The 21,917-nt window shown below is 36.7% G+C and overlaps 3 protein-coding genes and 1 long non-coding RNA gene across 4 annotated transcripts; 3 read left to right on the forward strand and 1 right to left on the reverse strand.

Moving 5' to 3' along the window:
- The first annotated feature begins 1,493 nt into the window (after positions 1–1,493).
- LOC145232478 (major facilitator superfamily domain-containing protein 12-like) lies at positions 1,494–8,936 on the forward strand. Its single transcript, XM_080097109.1, has 13 exons — positions 1,494–1,668; positions 1,800–1,947; positions 2,402–2,612; positions 2,873–2,996; positions 4,655–4,778; positions 5,092–5,214; positions 5,685–5,752; positions 6,351–6,398; positions 6,618–6,755; positions 6,893–7,063; positions 7,623–7,717; positions 7,800–7,954; positions 8,212–8,936. Exons 1-13 carry the CDS (start codon positions 1,558–1,560, stop codon positions 8,235–8,237), a joined length of 1,542 nt encoding a protein of 513 aa, XP_079953235.1. The 5' UTR covers positions 1,494–1,557; the 3' UTR covers positions 8,238–8,936.
- LOC145232479 (aldehyde dehydrogenase, dimeric NADP-preferring-like) lies at positions 8,930–15,141 on the reverse strand. The gene is made up of 12 exons (XM_080097110.1): positions 14,973–15,141; positions 14,718–14,844; positions 14,162–14,393; positions 13,771–13,856; positions 13,613–13,705; positions 13,449–13,557; positions 13,203–13,314; positions 12,393–12,556; positions 11,673–11,839; positions 11,279–11,378; positions 10,963–11,105; positions 8,930–9,939 (listed from the first exon to the last, which is right to left on the reverse strand). Exons 1-12 carry the CDS (start codon positions 15,002–15,004, stop codon positions 9,889–9,891), a joined length of 1,416 nt encoding a protein of 471 aa, XP_079953236.1. The 5' UTR covers positions 15,005–15,141; the 3' UTR covers positions 8,930–9,888.
- On the forward strand, positions 13,972–14,377 carry LOC145232480 (uncharacterized). The gene is made up of 2 exons (XR_013860889.1): positions 13,972–14,041; positions 14,137–14,377. It is a non-coding gene; the product is annotated as an uncharacterized LOC145232480 (long non-coding RNA).
- A 1,721-nt stretch (positions 15,142–16,862) lies between the features above and the next one.
- LOC145234577 (uncharacterized) lies at positions 16,863–21,915 on the forward strand (the record flags this gene model as incomplete). The annotated part of the gene is made up of 7 exons (XM_080099289.1): positions 16,863–17,091; positions 18,545–18,794; positions 19,665–19,799; positions 20,559–21,290; positions 21,547–21,626; positions 21,688–21,786; positions 21,863–21,915. Coding segments are annotated over exons 2-7 (1,335 nt in total), but the record flags the coding sequence as incomplete, so codon positions are not given.
- Positions 21,916–21,917: the final 2 nt, after the last annotated feature.

Consider the following 21,917-nt stretch of genomic DNA (forward strand, 5'->3'; position numbering starts at 1 on the left):
GCATACGTGTGCTTAACTTTTTGCATTATTACATATACTTTATGTCATAGTTACGTAGTCATACGTAACAATGCAATAATAATGAAAAAGTTAAAAAAGCCGAAATTCATTAATACTGTAGATGCGATGCTTATATTCATGGGAAATTTAATATATTTCGCGACCCAGACTGGAAGGTCTCGCGACCCACTATTTGCGGACCCCTGGCGTAGGCTACTACCCATGGTATTTTAAATCGGACAATTGTTACATAACTGAATCTAAAAATGTAATACAACGAAAAGCTGAGCACTGCTGGAGTGATACTTTAACAGCAATAATGTTTCATGTTGTAAAAAAACTTTTTGGCTGCATTACTTTTCTGTTTTATTTGAAGAAAATCTTCCAGGTTTGCCAAAACTTAAATTAGATTTCCAGAAGCGAAATGAATTTACAAATTCAACCACTTGATGTTTCAAAAGACATTAATGAATCGTTAGTGTGACATATAATATCGCTTCACAATAACGTGACATGATTTCGGTTTTTAGGCTTGAACGGATTTACTCCAACTGCAGAAGTTAATTAGTGTCAGATATACGGACAGCTTGGCGGCAGACTCATTACGCAAAAACCGTGGTTTAACGAACAGAACATAAAATATAACTGAAAAGAATATGTGTTATGTAGAACCGTCTCGAACCAGTTAGCATTACTGGTTATTGTCAATGGACTTTTTGTAACAGAACCGGCTGAAAAAAATTTGAATCCCACCACTGCTAATGCATAACATTACAATTTCGCGTGTAGTTTGGTGCAACAAGATGAAAATAGCTCGTCCAGCATACGCCATTGTTCGGTTGTTTGTTGGGTTATAAATTAACCTACATTGTTACGTCATGTCACATGAGCACGTGAATCGTCGTGCTTGAGTGAACACACCTATGACCTTGTTTTGGCGGGTTCACTACTTTCAATCGCTTTGTTGACAAATGTTATTGTGTGTTAATATTATTTTGGTATGTTTAATGTAGCTTGCATAGTTGTGGCTGTTTACTAGGTATTTATAAATGTGTTGTCTATAATTTGTTACAATGTGGCTAATGGCTATCAATTATGACAGAAAACTACCATTATGACGTATCAAAGGCGTTTTTAATCTTGTCAATAGTTTTAGAATGGTAATAAATAAACCAACTACGTTTTTGTTTTATGTGTATCATGTGCTGAGAACAAACGTTTGTAGCTGTACAACAACTGTTCTTATGTACAGTGTACTTCTTTACCATTACGTCACAGTTATATAACTTTAAACTTTACGTCACAAGTTGTTTTTCCTTGTGATTTACAAAGAAATTTTTGTGTTGTTATAATATTATATGGGCTGCACCTGCAGATTTACCACACAGTACGACTTCAGAAAGTTACTGCTTTTATGCTTTTTCAAAGTTTAAAAAATTTCAGGTATCAAATAGAATTATAGAATATTGTCGATTTACACTAATTTATTAAACAACAAATCATTTTTTCAGAATGTGAATATTTTTTTACATAATTTTTGTTGATTAGTGTTGCACTATGAATCGGGAATTGAAAAAACGTGAAAAGTTTTGTTACGGAGTTGGACATGTGCTTAATGATCTTTGTGCTTCGATGTGGTTTAGTTATTTATTAGTTTTCTTTCATGAGGTAAGTTTTTTTGTATTTGCTTATAATACATGAAAGAAAATGTTGTAAGCTATACAAAGTTTCCCTAAACTAATTTACTAACACTTGCTCTAGCCTTTGAACAAAATAACAACAAGTATTTCGTCTTCCAGATTTTGGAGTTCAGTAACAGCATGGCTGGAAACATTTTGCTGGTCGGACAACTTGCTGACGGAATTGCGACACCTTTTGTTGGGTTCGAATCTGACCGATCGAATATTTCATGTAAATACGGGAGGAGAAAATCGTGGCACTTAGTTGGTAAGTTTTCAAACAGTGTACATCGTACATTTAAGCTGGTGTTTTCAGTGATGGTATACTACTTGTTTAAATATTGGTTTGGTGCATTATTGTTGTTTTCGATCTAGTGGTCAAGTTGTTAAAATGTAACCCAATGGACAAAGTTGTTATTAGATTAAAGATTTACCGGTTGTTCGAAAGTGTTAATAAAGCATTCTGCGCACTGTAACTCACTGAAGTTAGTAAATTTGTCAAAATTGCCACTGTTAAATTAAATTTGGTGCACGGTTTGTGAAATTGAAGCAATGTATTAGATGCTGTAATTTATTCCAAAGCCCTGGACTTTATTGTAAAAATTACGATTAAAATTGTTACATGTATTTAAACCCATGTGTTTCTGCCCAAGTATCACAAATGTTTGTGAAATAGTGATATGGTGAAATTTATGGTTTGTGAATGCTTTATTTTTGTTTAGGTTCTGTTTCTGTGGCACTTACCTTCCCATTATTGTACATGCAGTGTATTGGCTGTGGACAAAACACACCAGAATATGCTCAGTTTATATATTATGCCCCCCTTGTCGTTATATTTCAATTTGGTTGGGCGGCAACACAAATTAACCATCTCGCGTTAATTCCTGATTTGACGCATGATGACGGGGAAAGAGTTACTCTTAACGCTATCAGGTAAAATTGTTCCTTAAAACATGTAATTGAAATATACAACAGATGGGAAAAGTTACATATATACTATTTAAACTCTTACGACATTTGCATAGAAGTGTGCTTTGGACCCATTTTGCCTCAAGTAGCGGGTCAATTTATTTTACTGCTTTTGTAAGGGCATCGCAATTGATGACCCTAACCTAACTTCTAACTCTCCAACCCTGTTACATTTATTACAAAAGCACAACAAGCATTAACTTCTAATATTAATGCTTTTCCAGGTATACATTTACAGTTGTAAGCAGTATATTTGTGTACGGTGTAGCTTGGGGGGTGCTTGGACTCCCCTCATCACCCTCGTCTAAAAACAGTGAACTGTCCCCTGCTGATGCACCAGCTTTTCGGGTAAGATCACTTGGATTTTTTCATTGATGGTTGTTGAAAGTGTGGATGCCACTAATCTGTTGCTCTGCTATACTTGTGTCCAGTTCTATTTTATCGTGTTGGCCTGATTGTAAAGCATTTCCTGTGGTGAATCATTATGATGAAGGGTTACCTAACAACAGCAACTATTGTTTAAGCATTGTTGTCATCTTTCCCATTGTTTGTTTGTTTTTGTCTATTTATGGGTCCCCTTCCCTGAAGGGGACGCATATTGATTTCACTCAGTTTTGTTTTTTTCTTTGTTTTTTCTTTTTTCCGCCGAAGTTTGTCCATGCACTTTTGGCATCAAATCTTTGATGGATTTGGATGAAACTTTCACAGATGGTAGATATGGTCATGCAGATGTGTCCTCTGCTCGTTTGACTTGATAACCCCAGTATTTACCCCGCTAGACCCCAAAATGTAAAACGTTTTTGTATGTTGCTACGCACCACAAACGAAAGATTTGTGTGGTGTAATGGTATAGTAAAGGCACCAGTACATATGGTACTTGTGTTTGTGCATTACTTGGTGGATGTTTTTCCATGTGCCAGTCAGAGGGGTATTAACAGCCTTATGACGTCAGAAGCGTTGGCGAATGTTGCTGATAACACCTCTAGTGGTCAGAATTTTAAACATTGTTTGATTTGGATAAAATTTTACATGACTGTTAATTGGGTCATCGTGGTTTCATATTTTATACTTTTGGGTGTTAAACCCCATCAGTTACCCCACTGACCCCCTAAAATGGATGAGTTTTTAAACAGTGTTGGAATTTAGTGAAATTTGAAAAGCTTGCAGAATTTGTCATTTATTGGTGTCAATTGTTGTGTTTAACCCTGTAACCCCAATATTTACCCCTCTAGCCCCATAAAAAGGGTGAATTTTTAAAACATTGTCCGAATTTGATGAAATTTGGACAGCTTATACAGTGTGCTATTTATGGTTGTTGTTTGTTATCTTCAACCCTGTCCCCCCAACATTTACCCCACTAACCCCCAAAATGGTTTCATTTTTTAAACAATGTATGAATTAATTTAAACTTGGACAGTTAGTAGAGTGTATAATTCGTAGGTGTTGGTTATTGTGTTAAAATCTGTAGCTCTATCATTTACTCCACTAGACTCCTACAGTCAAGTGCAATTCACCATTAATAGGAGCTGATTGTTGTGTTTTGGCCTATTTTGTCACTATTTAACACTTTTTTCTCAGATAGTCATAAAATAGAAAAACCTTTATAAATGTATGAATGGAATAAATTTAAATAGTTTGTACTTCATATAGCATATTTATTTATGCACAGCACCGATCACTGTGTTTGTCTTCACAATACCAAACTTTCTCATTGTTATCTATTGAAATGCATTATTTACAACTTTGCATGTGTGGGGACCCATGAGTTTCTGCTTGCGGAAGCAACTAAGGTTATAAAAAACAGTGGATGATATGGGACCCAATATAAAATAAGTGTCGGATGTAAATATATGTTAAGAAATAGGTCACAGTGTCTGTGCAATGGCAATATGTGCTAAGCCACCCTTCTAGTTTACCATTTACTTTTTTGCCTAAAAGCAGAAAAAATGTTCGTTATAAACTTCATCGTATTTGTTTTTTAACAAACTTTTGTTTGCATATTCCAGACGCTTGTTCTAATTGTTGTTGGAACTGGAATTTTGTTTTCTTCGATTTTTCATCTCGGATTAAAGGAAGGACCTTCACGGCGTCACTCTTTTATAGAACCAGAAGATTTCTGCACAGAAAATTGTGAGCAAGTTAATCAACAAAATTATCGTTGCACTAAACCATAAAGAGTTGAAAAAAACTGTTGCCATCCATTTTAATATGAACTGCAGACAGTGCACGCCTGGCTTTTTACCATGTTACTCTTAACAAACTGGAGTGCTATTAGATGGCCGCCCTTAGCCCATGTGGCAGATGTCTTGTCACCAGCTGCACTGATGAGACCTTGTAAGTCAAAATATTGTGCACTGTCTGCGGCTTAACATTTATTGGCTTTATGCTTTCACATTTTAGTGCTGCTTTTTACAACATAGGATAACATTGCCTTATATTGCAGGTGAATCAAAAGGACAGGTTGTGCCTGATGAAAACACACAACTCATCCATGGACCGGATGAAAACACACCACTGATCCAGGGACGGGATGAAAACACACCAATCATTCAAATCAAAACTCCAGGTACAAAAATTGTGTAATTGCAAGTCGTCACAAATAAAACTTATATGTTGAGAACTTGATACACTGCACTGTTACGACAAACAACACCATCATTTTTCTTTTCTGTTGGATTGGAATTGCTGCAAAGTGCAAAATATTGCTAACTACCGCTTTTGCTAATGTGCGATTTTGTTTTGCTTGGCAAAAATCCTATTTGTCTGGTTTAGAGTCTGGCAGACGTGGAAAGTAATACAGTGATTTGATTGATGAGCACAACTTCTGCAGAGGTTTAAATATGTGCTGCATTGAGTTGTGTCCAAATTTGTGCAAAATTTTTTATTTTGAAAGTTGTCTCCATTTTGATGCTAAATATGGGCATTTTTCATTTTGTTCAGCTTTCTTTTTATTTGTTTGTTTTTTTGTGATGAAGTTTGTCGAAATATTGTGATAAAAATAAATTGCATTAAGTAACCATTATTTATTTATTTTAGAAATAACAACAATCGCTTGCTCAATAAACCACTGGTATGACTGGTTCAAGAAACCAATGTTTTATCAGGTGAGTGAATCAAAAAGTTTTACTGCAAACATAAACAGTAAAATTGTGTAGTGGATACTTCAAGCTAAAATTAATTGACCTAAGGCTCTTAAACTGTGCAATGTTTTCTACCTTAAAACATTTTGTGGTATTTGTGTTGGAGTTAGTCATACCCTTTAGTCATACATCAGAATATAATTATGGGTGAAATGTTTCTTATTCAAACAAAACATGCAAATTTATTCAGTGGAGTGAGAAAGTTGAAAGTTCTGACCTGATCTTATGACAAAAGCTGTATAAGGAACCAGCACTTGCAAATTTAGTTGGTTTTGTGCCAAGATATTGAGCTGGTGACTTGCACGATTTGTAACATGAATGAAACATGACTCAGTGCTGGACTTTATGTAATACAAATACCAGAACGTCTTGTGACCCAAACCTTTGCCACCAGAATAGGAAACTGATAAAATGCATGTCATGTTTAGCATTGTCCCATGCTAACTTGTAATTTAAACACTTTTCTTCAAACAAATCAATTGCTGTACTTCGTATGTGTGTTATTTTTAAATGAACATTATATGTGAACGTTCTTTAAATAAGCACAAACTTGTTGTTGCAGACTGCAATGTTGTACATGTGCACAAGATTGGTGGTGAACCTTTCACAGGTAAAATCTAAATTAAATGTTGGGGTGCAAATAATTTTTTTGGGGGAAAATTTATGTGGGGCTAAGTTGCAGATTGTAACTCATTACCTAATTAAAGCTTAATATTGTGACACTAAAAAAAGCTTTTTATACTTTTTCTGCAGAAGACACATTTGATTTTTATCATGTACTTTCTGTTTATCGGGACTTAAAAACAATAGTATCATTTGTTTTGTGTAGGTCTACATTCCAATGTATTTGACAGACACATTAAAACTACACAAACAATACATTGCTGTTGTTCCACTTGTTGTTTACTTGTCTGGGTTTTTGGCTGCTGTGTTAGTGAGACCGGTCACAAGTTTCATTTCACAGGAGGTCAGTGACAAAATTTAAAATTTGGTGAAAAGTATGTCAGAAAAATATTTAACTGTAAATACTAATGAAAAAAAAGGATGAAATTTGAAATTACAATTTTATTTCTTCACACAAATACAGCCAAAATATATTTGCAGGTTGTTTATTTCTTTGGAGGCTTGTTGGTGCTGGGAGCCTGTATCTGGGCTCACTTTATTCCCATGAACAGTTTTATGGTGTTCGGAATGGCCGTGTTTCTCGGGATGGGAACATCAATCATCCTTGTGATGTCACTATCAATGACAGCAAAGCTCATCGGCAAAGCAACTGTAAGTATTTTGCTAATGATAACGCTGTTTCGGGTAAGGTATATTTGTATGGGATTTTTCAAGCAAAACAAAAGGCTCGTAACACTGTGTTAAGCCCATTTGATCTCACATAGATGATAAGGTTTAGATTATATTATAGCATTGGTGGGATTCAGCCGGTTCGCACAGGTTCTATAGAACCGTTTAACAAAATTTTATGCGATCAGCGAACCAGTTAGCATTACTGGTTACTGTCAATGGACTTTTTGTAACAGAACCGGCTAAAGATATGACTTTTGTGATAGACCTGGCTGACAAAAAATGTGATCCCACCACTGATTACAAGGTGTGAAATATATAAATCCTGGCCCACATGCACCATAATTTTCAGTTACATATTTTCATATCTCCAGCATGTTGAAGCAACTATTGAAACTTTGATAGTTTTCCTGCCTCCTGTGTTGTATTCATTCACTCCAGCTTCATCAGTGTCTTTGTTTCTTCTGTTAATAGCTGGTTGCTCAAAGTTGACCCATATACACCGTAATATTCAATACATGATACGATACACATATTTCAGAGAACCGGAGCTTTTGTTTATGGAGCAATGAGTTTAACTGACAAAGTGTCCAATGGAGTTGCTGTTGTCATAATTCAAAACCTCAATCCATGTTTGTGAGTCGACTGCGTTCAGTGTTTGTAAAAAATTAATGGTTTTTGCAGGACATTTTGTTAAATGTATTTTTTACATTTTCAGATGTGAATGTAACAGATGTGCGGTATTTTTTCGTGGAGTTATGTCATACGTTATTGGTGCAATTATGGTCTTGGCTCTTATTTCATTATTTACAATAAAATTCACAAAGAAAATAAAACCATCGTCACAAATTGAAAACATACAACAACACAATGGTATGTATGATGTCATATAAGATTTGTGAGCAAACAATCATCTTGCAGACAGTGCACAATGTTTCCACCTATAAGTTTTCTTGCTGCTCCCAACAAACAGAAGTACCGTTGTATGGTTACACTAGTCAATACGGCCGATCTCTTGTCACCAGCTGCAATGATGGGACCTTATTGGTTGAAACAGTGTGCATTGCAGCTTCTCATATATTGGCTTGGTGCTTTTATTACATAACAATACATCTGTTTATCACAATCAGGTTCTGATGACCAACAATCTGAGTGAAACAACAGAGGAATGCTTAAACTTTTTCATATTACCTGTGAAAGCTTGTGCAATATTTCATTAGTTGCTCTTACAGTATTGCATTGTGTTCAGTTATTTGCCTTGTTCACACAAAATTTGTTTTGGCATCGGTACATCGCTATTATCTGGCGTGAAACCATGAAATGCTGGTGCTTGAAAGAACTCATGTTGGGAATTTAACCTTACAAAAAACCTCTCCTTGCAAACAATAACACTTTATGTAATGAAGCAATCCACCCACATGGAAGCCTCAATGCATAAGTTGTGCTTTCCACTTGTATTTGTCTCATTACATTGCTTCAAGTCATGAGATCTATTACTTCAAATTTTTCTATTTTTTATTAGCAAAACAGTGTTTGCCACAAAATGAATTTTAGATACATAATGAAAACATTACACACCTAGCAAAATTTGTCAGAAATTTTTACAAACTTTGCTGTGCACTTTATTTCTTTGTAAAGTTTTTTTCTTTTCCTTCAATATTTGTCTTTTGACAATCACTATCGTATGATAACATTCCATCTTTTCCCCTAAATATATTTTCCATCTCGCAAAAAACTGTTGTTGGCAAAATCTGTGGTTTGGTAGATTGCTTCCTCTAAGTTAAATAGGTTGAACACATTTCAGAAACTTATGCTCAGACTTTTACCAACTCCATTAAAAACATTCCGTTCAGTTGTCACACAAAATAATTTATTAGATATCTTGTAAATTCGATAACACACGTTTGAATATCAAAATTGCACTGACAGTTGTGTTGTTTACTACAAACTGATTTGCTTATCATTGGCACATCATGCTTATGTGAGTACTGTAAATTAATTGAGGCATTAGGTTCAAAGTTCCTAAAACATAATTAAATTTTTAACAACAGGTAACTTACATGAAATAAAACAATCACCCAATTATGCTGAAATGCAATACACAAAAATGTGTTCATTGTCTTGAAAATAGGCTTGTAACATGAAAGAGTAGACTGTTATTGGGCAAAGCTGTGATTTTGTGGATTGCTTGGTCTAAGACTTACTTAGACTCTAAGTTAATGCAGAGTTATGTCAAACTTCTGTACTAAAAACATTTAATGATAGGTGTGATGTAAAAGATAATGCTTTAAACAAATGTGTTAGGTATCATACTAATGATTTTTTTTTTGGTTTCTTGCAAATTCAAAACAAACATTAAATGGCAAAGTTGTTGTCTACTACGAAAGTACTTTGCTTTTTAGTGGCAAAACATCATGTTTATGTGAGAACGACGAATTAATTGAAGCATTAGGTTCGAAGTTCGTAAAACATAATTGCATTTATTACACAACCTCACATGTAATAGAATACAACATACACACATTTAAGCAGAAATGCATTGACAAAAGTTTGTTCCTTGTCTTGTCAATAAATCTTTGTCTTACAGTAAACATGAAGAAAAAATGATTTACCCTGTCTGCTAGCAATCAACTTGCACTCCAAAAATTTGATTGCTTAAATGCAGTGACAATGTTTTATCTAATTGAACTGGTTGTACATGTAAATTAATGAACAATAAAAGTGCATTATGGATATGCAATTTATGCTGGTATGTTAGGATTCAGCTTCCACTGCAATATGCTTCAGAACAAATTATGTTTAATTAGTTACAAAATGTTGCAGTATCCTCCTTTCTTCTCTGATATCAACCACGAAATCTGAAAGTTAAATGAATTCATAAAAGGTTGACATTAGTGATGGGACGAGTACTCCGTACTTAGAATCGAATGATTTCAGTGGTATCGATACTAGTACTCGGTATCGAAATATTTCGAATCTGGGCAACTTTTTGCCAAAATTTGCTTTCAGAGCACTAAATCAGGAAAAAGTTCTGCCAGGTTGCATATATTGTTTTGACTATCGTGTGGAAATCACATTTTTCTACATGTTTCTGCATATGTGTGTGTGCATGTAACCTGAACATGGCAGATAAATTAGCTAGTGATATACAACTAAGTACAACACTATACATTTAGGCACTCAGTAACTTTATTATTAATATTTCTCTAGTGCAGGGGTCGCCAACCCGCGGCTCCGGAGCCGCATGCGGCTCTTTGAGCCCTCTGATGCGGCTCAGTTTTTGAATTTACCAAATGTTGTACATTTGAATAAAAATTATGTGACGATCATGCCGAACACAAAAGTCGAACACGAAAATAGAAGTGCAGTAGCATGACTGTACTCGCTTGTTGTAGTTACCTGCAACACCATCTCTATACCATCAAACGTGAAGTATAAAAGAGGCAAACTGGCGGCGCGCAGGTTAATACGCAATATGAGACAATACTGTTTTTGTTTGCAGTGTGTGTGCGCGCGTAACAATAGCTGTTTGGTAATTGTTACGTAACAAACGCGTTAACAAAGGAATACAAATCTGCAAAAAAACAGAACATGCAACGCTACGTAAAGTTGTTTCCTCTGCTGACGAGACTAGTATACCAGTGTGTCTAATATGCAATGAAACACTAGCTAACAACAAAAAGTCGAATGCCATAAGACTAAAAACGTTTTGCATTTTATTTTAAATTTTAAAACGACTTTGTGGCTCCCAGTGTTTTTTTACTACGTGAAACTGGTCTGAGTGGCTCTTTGAGTGGTAAAGGTTGGCGACCCCTGCTCTAGTGTTTTTGTAATGATTTCTATAAAAAAAAATCTTGCAACATAACAATTAAACTACCCACCATAGATAGATTTTTTTCAGTGTACGGAGGATAACGCGACTCGACCAACATTTCCATTCCCTGTGTCCGTTGAACAACTGGTCGCTCATGCGTGAAGGTGTTGAATCCAAACTTTCCGTGGTACGAACCCATTCCACTGTTGCCTGCAAATAATAATTGATAATTATGAAAAATAGCACATGTGCTCGCAAGGTTGTTGGTTCTAATCTCATCTCAACCACTTATTGAAGCTTTGCCAATGAGTTATCCACTGACCGTAATAAACCCATATTCCAAGATTTGTTAGTTTTCCATGTTTAGTTTAAACCCATCTTACCCACTCCCCCAAATGGAACATTGGGCACAGCAGCTTGCATCAGAACATCGTTGACAGTTGTTCCTCCGCTTGACACGTTGTCCAAAACATCATCTACAACCTGGAAAAAAACACAAGTTTGTCATCAGGTTTGCAAATATTTAACCTTCAAATTGTTTCAAGTTTATAGAGCTCTTCTGGCATTTTTATTTGATGCGTTGTGATGAGCTTGCGTTTAACTCTTTATTCCTTTATCGTGCACTGTACTACTATGCGCATTCAGTGATATTTACCCTGATGAAGGCGACCTGTATAGGAAATGTTGGAATAAAAATACATTTGCGAGAAGAGCTCTAATAAAAATACATTTGCCAGAAGAGCTCTACAACAGCTTATACTTCAAATAGTTTCTTGCCTTGTTGTTGTTTGAGAAAACGTACATCGCAAGCGGTTTTTCTCCTGAGTTCATAATTCGAATCGCTTCTTCGTGTCCGGAAACGGAGATAATCGGCATCAGCGGGCCGAATATCTCCCCTTGCATGATTGTATCATCCATAGAAATGTCTCGGTAAACTGTTGGAGCTGGAACATAGAATGCAGTAAGGTGAGTTGTTAGTTTATGTTATGAAATGAACCGATCACCAAGTTGACACTGACAACACCATTGTAAATAGCCATACAAAAAACATTCACATAAAATTGATAAAAATGCAGATAGTATGCCATTATTGATTGACAAATTAGCTTTGATAATTTGCATTGTATGTTTAATAGCTTTATCATAAATTCAAAGTTGCGATAAATGTAAGCAATTATTTTGTTTTTTTGACATGTGAAGTGTCGCAAACAAAAACAGTGGCATAAGAAAACAGCTAAAACACTGTTGTAGAAGCCACAATTAGTCAGATCATAAATTTATGAGTGGTAAATCATAAAAGGTTTGGTATTGATTTTCAAAAATTTCATGTTTTTTTTAGTTACAGCCTCTTAACCACTTCTGGAAAGGCATGGGTTAGTTCCAGCAACTGAGCCACACAGGCTCTGTAACAACAGTCCAATCACAAGCACCTTTGCATGCCTTGTTTGCTGAACATTCCACCTTGTTAGAAGGTGGTCAAACATTTATGTAACTTACCAATGTAACGCTCTGAAGGGTCTCGAACGCCACCAACAACTAGTTTGCTGCTTGGGACGTCATCCATTAACTTTGCAATCCGTGAAAAGTTTCGATCATTTATTATTCTCGACAAATCCAATGACTGCTTTGGGTCTTCACCGAAACAATGCAAAATTCTTTTTCTGAACAAGAACCAATATGAGGAAATGTTACAGATTAAAATATGTTGCAACAATTGAAATTGCTGATGATTGCAAAATGGGAAAAGTCATCACTGAACAACAACATTGGACTTTGTAACTCTAAAGCAGGGGTCGGCAAATGTACTTGCTGTTTCCATGTGTTAATGACCTTGTGTGCTGGTTCCTGTCAGCAAACATCAATAATAAAGAGAAAGCAGAGTGTTTCGTGCATGTAAGGCTGAATTTTAAGACAATGGCATGATAAAAACTGAAAACAAGCAGTGTAACAGGTTAAATTGTTACTTCAATTTAAACACGCAAATCGGTTGGCGTGCCATGAAAACCACCTCGCTTGCCCACCTTGGCACGGCTGCCAGGGGTTGCCGAACCCTGCTCTAGAATTTAAACTATTGATTGCAAAGATGAAGCAAACTGCCAAAATGACACACATGTGACATTAATAAAGAGATTTTGTAAGTTTGAAATTTCACATTATATTTGTACATAATGTTGGATATGGTGAAACTTTTACCATAGGTTTAAGTGAAGTTTTACCAGAATATGAAATTTCATGAAACTAGTAAATTATTAACCATGAACAAATAGAAGCTTAACTCAACAAACATATTAAGTACATAGAACTTACTTGACAGCTTTACAAAATTCATCGACGACGGCTTCGTGGCACAGAATATAGTCACATGACGTGCATGTTTGCCCGGAGTTGATGAATTTACCCCATGTTATCCGATTTGCAACTGGAAATAAGAATAAAAAATGTTCACAAAGTAGCTAACAATTAATTGGTTAGTTTCAAATTGAAAACCACGAGCTTTAAGGAAAATAAGGAAGTTTTGATGATTAAAAATTATTAACCTAATTTTTTACCAACCGATATCAATGTTGCTTTCCTTGTCAATGTAAGCCGGGGATTTCCCTCCCAATTCCAAGGTCACAGGGGTCAAATTCTTTGCTGCGGCCGCCATCACTTTTTTCCCAACCTGAACAATACTTAGTCAGCAAATTTATAAGTTTCTTTAACTGTAGCAAACTCACAAATGATGACCCAGTGTAAAAAATGTGGTCAAATTTTTGATCCAAAATTTCAGTAGTTTCTTCAATTCCACCTTGCCATACTGGGAAACAATCCTGAAACGATAATAATTCAAGCTGTTTTTCATTTTATGCACATTTTCAGCAAAGGATCAATTTACCTGATCAAGATATTTTGGGAGAAGTTCAGCAATTGCATTCGCTGTTGTGGATGAAACCTCGGATGGCTTCAAAACTGCACAATTGCCTGCAAAACATTTTGATGCTGAATTCCTTGTACAAATAAACAACACTCAGGCATTTTGAGTAAATATGGATAAATTATACCAGAGCAGAAAAATACTTTTATATTTTAGAAATCACAGTTCTCCAGGTCTATTTAAGGCGTTACACCAAATCAGCTGGTCACCAAGCATTCCCATATGGCAAGGGGTAGGCTAGAAAAATCTATGCTCCAGCTCCAGGGCTGATTTTAGTTATGGATTTAAATCTTAACAGTCTTATTTATATTTAACTTTATATTTTAGATGCTTTTTTACCAACAGTTCTTACCAGCTGCTATAGCCCCGACCAACGGGGCCAAGACAAGCAGGATTGGATAGTTCCATGCCCCGATGATCAACGTTACACCAAGCGGTTCTTTCTGTAGGTAGATCGAGTCAAATCCCTGATGCAAGTATTTCGACAAGTATGTCGGTTGAACCCATTGGTGTATGTTGTTTATGGCATGGTTGGCCTCATTTTTCACAACAATCAGCTCGGATAAAACTGTCTCGAATTTTGGCTGCAAACGAAAATGTAGTCTTTCGTAAAACAAGGCACTAAACAATGCAAATCAAATAATTCACTACACAGTTGGGTGCAGCACTCACCTAAAAAGGCTAAATTTAAACTGCATTTTGATTTAAAAAAAGTTCTATGCCAGTTTGCAGAACATACAGACAGTTCCCAACGAGATCTTGGGCATGCAGGACCATTATGTCCTGCATGTGCATGTGCAAGACCAATTTAATGACTTTTGGCAAAAAAAAATCCGCGTAAACCCCTAAAATTCAATAATAATTGTGTGTGCAGCTGCTCTATGCAGACTGAATTCTGTAAAACAAACCTTTCGGATATCTCTAAGGACAGCCTGGATCAACAGTTGTTCGTTTTCGTTTACAAGTTTAACAATCCCGTTTAGCTGTTTGATTCTCCAATCAATTGGTTTCGTTACTCCAGACCGAAAAGATTGCCTAAAACAGAAATATTGTTGCACACGAAATATTACCGGTAAGATTTGTAAAGAATTTAACAACACATTGAACTGTTTTATCAAACCACACACATTACACTACAGTTAAAATCCACAAAACCGGTTTACCTGACATTTTCCACAAGTTTAGCGGCGCACATATTTCTGTTTCAACCAGCAAACTGAGGTTGTTGCAAATTTGCTGTGTTTGAAAAATCAAAACATGTGACAGTGACGTCAGAGGTAAACAATCCTATCAACCGAAACGTGTGCAATGTTGCAGAACCGGTGCAAAAATGTAAAAACTGATAAGAAAAAAATCTCATAAATCAAAGAAAGGAGGTTGCTTAAAATGACACTTAATGATATTTTAGTTACGGTCGACCGCACAATGCTCGTTGAGGAACCCGATTAACAACACGGAAAACTTTATTCTGTAGAGGTTCTGCGCTGAATTTAGAGGCAATCTTCTCAAATGTCTGTCACTTCAGACTGTACGTAAACGCCTTCAATCTTGTGACAGAAACTGATTTTAATATTCGTGATAATTTGCCGTTATTTATGGTTTGGGTTATCCCCGTTGGACAAAGTTTTATTGACTTCATTGGACCCGGAAATGCATTGCAATTGATGGGTCCAAAGTTTGTCACTGTTCTCTTGTGCATGTGAAGTAAAGGTCTGGCCAAACGTCAATCAAGTGGTTCCATTATAACGCTCCTCACTAAACTCACCTTCATGTTTACATAGATTATGAAACATCTTCAATTACAAACCAATTACATATAACTGAAACGAACATCAACATGTCAAACATATGACAGTGCCGGGATTAAGAAGGTTGGAAGCTGTTTAAGAGTTTTAAATCAAGGGTGAAATAATATAAAAGTGAGAATTAATTGGGGACTGAACATAAATGTGAAATTACTGTCTATGATTTTGCGTTCCAAGAAACCTTTGTAAGTCACTTTAGAACCAGACTTTTGTTGGTTTCTGATGCCGAGCAGTTTAAAGGGAGCTTGCTTGCTTACATTTGAATCAGTTAAGGAATTCAACGCTTGTTTTGCATTACATAATTGCTCATCTAACGATCGTAGTTTCTAAAGTAAGTAATACGCTAACTTATTTGTCATAAAACTCGATACGAAGAAAAATGTAGTGGTTTGCTGCTTGACTATATACGTGTCCCAACTATTGTAGTTTCGGCGATGTTTACAACTCGATAAAAAGTTATTGTTAGTTTTTTTATGATATATTTGGCAATGTAACAGAGAAATAATGTTTGTTGTTTTGGTGCTTGTTGTTCTGGAAAAGTGTTTTCCTAGCAAACAGATAAACGCTCTATAGATAATTCAAACCATTGTTCCTTTGAATTTTCGAAAAGCGAACTCATCATTTTAATCCAGAGATTGTCCAGCTGAACCCAATTGAACCCAAGCGCTGCTTTGAGGGGTTATTGGGTTTCAAAAGAAATGATTTCTCCGCAAATTGTCCCATCAGACATGTATTAAATATCCGGAACTTAATCCGTAAGTTTTACGAAATACTTTGATCAGTCAGTTGGTAAATTCCGCTTTAAAGCCACCGATGCAATAACAAGTTAAACTGCGGAACAGAATTTAAATTATTGCACATACAACAAAATTGTGATTGGTATTTGATAAAACTTACAAAAGTGAATAACAAATGGACACACATCAAAAACCACCACCCGCAGTGGGACTCGAACCCTTAACCTAATGAATTTCGCTTTCTACCCTTCACCTACTTTCGGCGAAGACTTATACTACTACTACTATATTTGTTTAATATTGTTTGCAAGTTTTGACTTTTATCCAATTTCATTTCTGTTCTCCCGGACACAAGTTAAAAAGATGTGGTTTTTAACATACAAGTTATGGAAGCATAAATTCAGAGTTTAATTAAAATTCCACGAAACCAACTGAAAGTGTTCAAACTCCAAACGGTTTAAAGTTACACTGACACAATTTTCAGATGAAAGGTGAACACGTGTTTGGCGCCAACACCCGTGCTTGTGATTGGTCAAGACGCGACGTGTGACATCGAGTACCCTTGTCAAGTGGTGACCTTTAGTAACCCCACTTACCTGAAGATTTAGTTGAAAAGAAGTCGGACAAGAAAATCACATGGTGGCTGGGAGCGGATATTCGAATCCGTCCTTTGTGTGAAGAACACAGCCCATTGTGACGACAGCGATTGAATGAAACGCAAGACTAGCAAGTATTTCGTAGTAAGTTCTTTTTCGTGTTTTCCGTTTCAGTTGTGGAACTTCAAGGAAACTGATTTTGCCAGCAGGTGTTGAATTAGATACATTTGTGTTCATTGAAGCGAGAGGATTTCCAGCGTAGCTTGTTATGATTTAGGGCGTAGGACAGTATATCTTCAAATTAATGTGAAGATCTGTAGCGAGATTCAGCAGGTTTTGTCCAATTGTGATTGTAGCAAATACTTTGTAATATACGAATGTGATATCAGCCTCACTACATATAGTTTCTTGGCAAATGTACAGCTGCCAGAAGAGTTCTATAAACTTGATATTATGCCTGACTGTAATAGCTTAGATATATATAGTTTCTTGCCAGTTGAAAAGTTATTGTTTTTCAAGGAGATGTGAATGGCTTTCAGCTATCCACTTAAACCCTGTAGTGTAAGTTTGGGGAGGCGGGATAGTTGATTATATCCGTACTGATATAGCAGGGCGAACTTCACACTATAGTTGTTATGAAACGAAATTCGTGGGAGTGCGATCTTGTTGAGATGATAACACGCGATAATGCCAGTTTTAAGGCAGACTGGTCGGAGAAAATACTCGCAAATTGTCAGGTGACACAAATTCCAGTCTCATATCGAGATTGAATTGAGGAATGACAAACACATTGCCCGGTAAAGCTTGCTGTTTGAAGTCGTGTTGATTCAACGAGAAAGACCGGCTGAAACAAGCGATTAAGTGACCAGGAATGCTTCAGATGTGCTAATGAATTGCGCTAGGCCGGTTTTACTAAGTTACCTTATGAGGAGAAATCTCTATTATTCCTAGTAACCAGAATTCTCAATGGCGCTGAAACGAACGAAGTAGTGGCGTCGGAAAATGGGCGTTTCTTTCCGCATCGCTTCATATTACAAGTGGGGTGGCGCGATTGTGAGCTCATAGTAACCGGCGTTGTCGAGTCATAATGCGTTTACTATCGACTTTGTTGACTTTGGATTGTGTCGTCGACAATCCACGTTCTTGGGTAAACAATGTTCTTTATGCCGAAAGTTTGTTTTGCTATAAATTGCAAACAATGTGTTATTATGAGTCATAATGGTGTTTGACAGAATTGGAAGTTTTTTTCAGGATATCTTTGTGAAAAAGGCAACTTTGTGGTATTTTCGCTAAAATATTTATGACTTTGGCCATGAAAATAACGCAACGTTGGAACATCTGTGCTAATTTCGCTTCAAAATACCAGAACGAGACAAAGTTTTGCTGTAAAGTGTCGTTATGTTGTTATTTTGCTGACAAAAGTAAAAAAATATTGAGTGATTTCGTTTGAAAACGAAGCTGTTTGCGCATTTGTTTGTTAGGTAGGTGAAATCATACAAAAGTAAATGTTTGGAACATTTTAAAAGTTTTGATTTTTGTCGTCGGATGATAAGGTTCACTATGTAAAGTCAAATTCAACAATCTTGCAATTTTTCAGATTTTTGTTCAACAATGAAGTGTTTGCGTTTCTTAATTTTCCTTATCATTGTATCCGCAACTTTTGCGTACAATGCGAGAGAAAGACAGAAACGTAGAGGTCCGGATCGGTGTCCTCTCTCGATGTCTCTGTGCAAATGTGGAAGACGTGGAGAAGTCACGTGCTCTGATGAAAACTGCTTGCAGCGCCTCCCAACGGCCAATATGTCGACACGGGAGGGCGCTAGTGTCAGAAGTTTATTTGTTACAAGGTGGGAAACTTTTTTATGTTTTAATGAGTTCTTATGTAATTATTACTGCAATTTGCTTATCCTGTATGTTGGACATTTGTTTTAAGCCAAAAATTTTATTGTTTATTAAATATTTGAGAAAGTGAAAGAGAAGGCAAATAGGATGTAAAACCTTCCGCCCCCCTTAATTCAATTTCAAATTGTTTGCTTAGGGCGAGAATGATGGGTTGATTCTCAAAGGTCAGATAAAGTTTAATCGGCGTTAAAATCTATAATTGTTTTGATAGCCACAATGGATTGTTTGTTTACCCCACAAAGCGGAAATCGTAACAAAGAAAGTGACATAACATCGCCAATTTGTTACACTCGAGAAGATTTATTGTAAATTTTGGCAGAACCAGTTCTCTTTTCGATGTCAATAGAAATCCTAACCCACCGATCAATAATTACGTCACATCACAGGCGCATGACGACAAATGGTTGCCCGCGTTACAAATATATTTTCACTATTAAAACATTTAATTTTTCGTGCAGAATGAAAAATTACGTTAATGCAGTAACGCAGTGGTCGGCAACCGCCGGTCCGCGAGGAGTTCGTTACGGGGCCGTATAGTATTTCTGGTTAAATGCTTTAAAACATTTTGCCCATGTATCCCGGGGATAATAAACTGATTTAAGCGTTTTCATTGCTGAATATTTGTAATTTTTTAAACGCCGGGCCGCGATAAATTTTCAGTTTCAGTAACGGTCCCAACACAAAAAAAGGTTGCCGACTCCTGCAGTAACGTATACTTCGTCTTAGGAATAGCCAACTTTTCAGCGAACTTAATCATAGTTTCTGCTGCAATTTATCAATGAAAAACTCAACAAAGTAATGTTTTGTGTTTTTAGGCAGAAAGATTTGCTTGTGATCCGAAATGACGACTTGGGTAAAGTCCCCAACCTGCGAAAGGTGAAACTGATCAACAATCGAATGTTGGGAGCAATTCAACATAACGCTTTCCAACATACACCTAATATCACACAGTGAGTCGTCTGCCATGCGGCTGTGACGTAACAATCCGGTTAATTGTGATGTGATTAATTATTCCGCTGTGACAAATTGTTTCATCGATTGGAAGGTAACATCTGTCGAAGGGACCAAATTTTATGCAACAATTTTGTAATTCTAACACAATTAGGAATTAAAATTCAGAGTTGCATTTGGGTCAATTTAATTTGAAATATGTTGCCAAACGAAATTGTGTTACATAATGACTTCTTATTAAGGATGGCCAAAATTGTAACTGTTCTGTTTGGCTGAGCACCGAGCATCACATCGTTTGAGGCTCGGCCGACTGCACTCAGTTCAGTTTTATAGTTTTCCAAGGTCCCTTACGTCAGCAGCGGTGTATTAAACTCTACAGGCCCAGAAGTACGTGTTTTCCATCATCTAACGCATATATAAAAACATTCACTTTTGTTCTTGGTTAACCTTGTTAAGAAACCTTGTTTCGTATGTTAGCAGGGTATAAATATGAAATTTAGTGCTCGGGTCAGTTTGTGCAACTGCTCGGCATAAAAACAGCGATGCTCGGTACCGAGTACTCGGGTTCTGGCTGGGATCTGCCCATCCTACTTCTTAACAATAATGTTGAGAGTTGAAGAAAACTGAAATAAATGTAAACAGAAGTTTCTAACAATGTTGTAGGAACTCGTTTGTGATAAATCTGCCCAATTCATGTTTATATTTATCAAAATCAAGACATAGTTGTTTTTTATTCCATGTTTTCCTTCTTATTCCAGACTCGATCTCCACCACAACGCGTTCAAAGCTTTCCCATCAGCAATCCGGCTTCTCCGCAATCTCGTTTCACTCAACCTGGGAGGAAACCAGATATCCTACATTCCCACGTCTGCGTTCGATAACAATCCGAACCTACAGCGTCTGATTCTCAGAAGGAACAAGATAGAGAGTTTCCCACGAGCCCTCCCTGCCGCTTTGGTTAAATTGTCGATGGGACAAAACCTTCTCGGCTCTCTCGTTGATATTTCTCACCTCACAAACCTAACTGTTCTTCGGCTTAATTCGAACAGATTGACGCGCGTGCATGCGGGCCTCCTCCCCACTTCACTTCGCGAATTGAGCGTCTGTCAGAACCTGCTAACGTCACAGAGCTTATTGTCCGTCGACAATTTGGAAAAACTCCGCAAGCTCCGATTGGCGGGGAATCCCCGTTTCGGACGAATCGCGCGGGAAACGTTTTTCAAATCGACCAATCAGCTTCGAGAACTAGACCTGAGAAGTTGCGGGATTGAGGAAATGGACCGTGACGCGTTTGCGAACCTCGAGCGCCTCCGTGCGGTAGATTTGTCAGGGAATCGATTGCGAAAATTCGATGAAGATTGGCTGAAATTTAGCGGGAAACTGCAGCACGTGGGTTTCGCCAACAACACGTGGCATTGTACTTGCGATATGTACGCTGCGCTCATCGGATTTCAGGGAGAGGCAAGTCGACGAGCTTCGACCAATCACAGGTCGGTGTTGCTTAGCAACGATATCTCTTTGTGTTGTGGTTTCAGATCAGGCAACAAAATGAACATTTTACTCTGAAAGTTATATTTTGTGAATGCTCAGACCATTTTTATCAAATTTTAACGAATTAAATATTTAAAAAAACACATATTAATAATTTATGTACTGTACCGATTACTGTGTTTTACCTTACAACGCCAAACTTTCTCATGTTTATCTTTTGAAATGCATTATTTACAATTATCCTTTAATTTCTAGAATGGAATTTTCGCCGGCCGACTTTGAAACCATTGAATGCTCGTCCTTGGATTATACGTTGCGCTTGTCCAACATAGAAGGTAAGCTGACTTAACGTTAGGCTGATTGTATTTAAATTCAATGACGTCATTTTCTCTGCAGCGATGATGTCTGACGTCAACCACAAGATGGCAGCATACAACTTTTCAACTTGTCCGAAGATTTCTGGGGGTTGGGAGTTGAATCGACCCCGACCTAGTGGTGAGAAACAGTTTATTTTTTATTCCTGACGAGATTTTCACAGTTTTTGTTTGTTTTTGTTGTTCTTTAAAATAAGATTCCACAACAACACAGCAACCTACAACAACGGAGGCTATAACAAGAAAATATAC

The sequence above is a fragment of the Phallusia mammillata genome, chromosome 6 (genome assembly GCF_965637545.1).
Source record: "Phallusia mammillata chromosome 6, kaPhaMamm4.hap1.1, whole genome shotgun sequence".
NCBI lineage: Eukaryota > Metazoa > Chordata > Ascidiacea > Phlebobranchia > Ascidiidae > Phallusia > Phallusia mammillata.

Coding starts and splice junctions, on each gene's coding strand:
- LOC145232479 (XM_080097110.1), bottom strand. CDS start 15,004: ATGTGCGCCGCTAAACTTGTGGAAAATGTCAG. Junction 13,558..13,612: donor TTTACACTGGGTCATCATTT/GTGAGTTTGCTA, acceptor AGTATTGTTCAG/GTTGGGAAAAAAGTGATGGC. Junction 9,940..10,962: donor CTGAAAAAAATCTATCTATG/GTGGGTAGTTTA, acceptor TTTAACTTTCAG/ATTTCGTGGTTGATATCAGA.
- LOC145232478 (XM_080097109.1), top strand. CDS start 1,558: ATGAATCGGGAATTGAAAAAACGTGAAAAGTTTTGTTACGGAGTTGGA. Junction 4,779..5,091: donor AGATTTCTGCACAGAAAATT/GTGAGCAAGTTA, acceptor CTTATATTGCAG/GTGAATCAAAAGGACAGGTT. Junction 7,718..7,799: donor CAAAACCTCAATCCATGTTT/GTGAGTCGACTG, acceptor TTACATTTTCAG/ATGTGAATGTAACAGATGTG.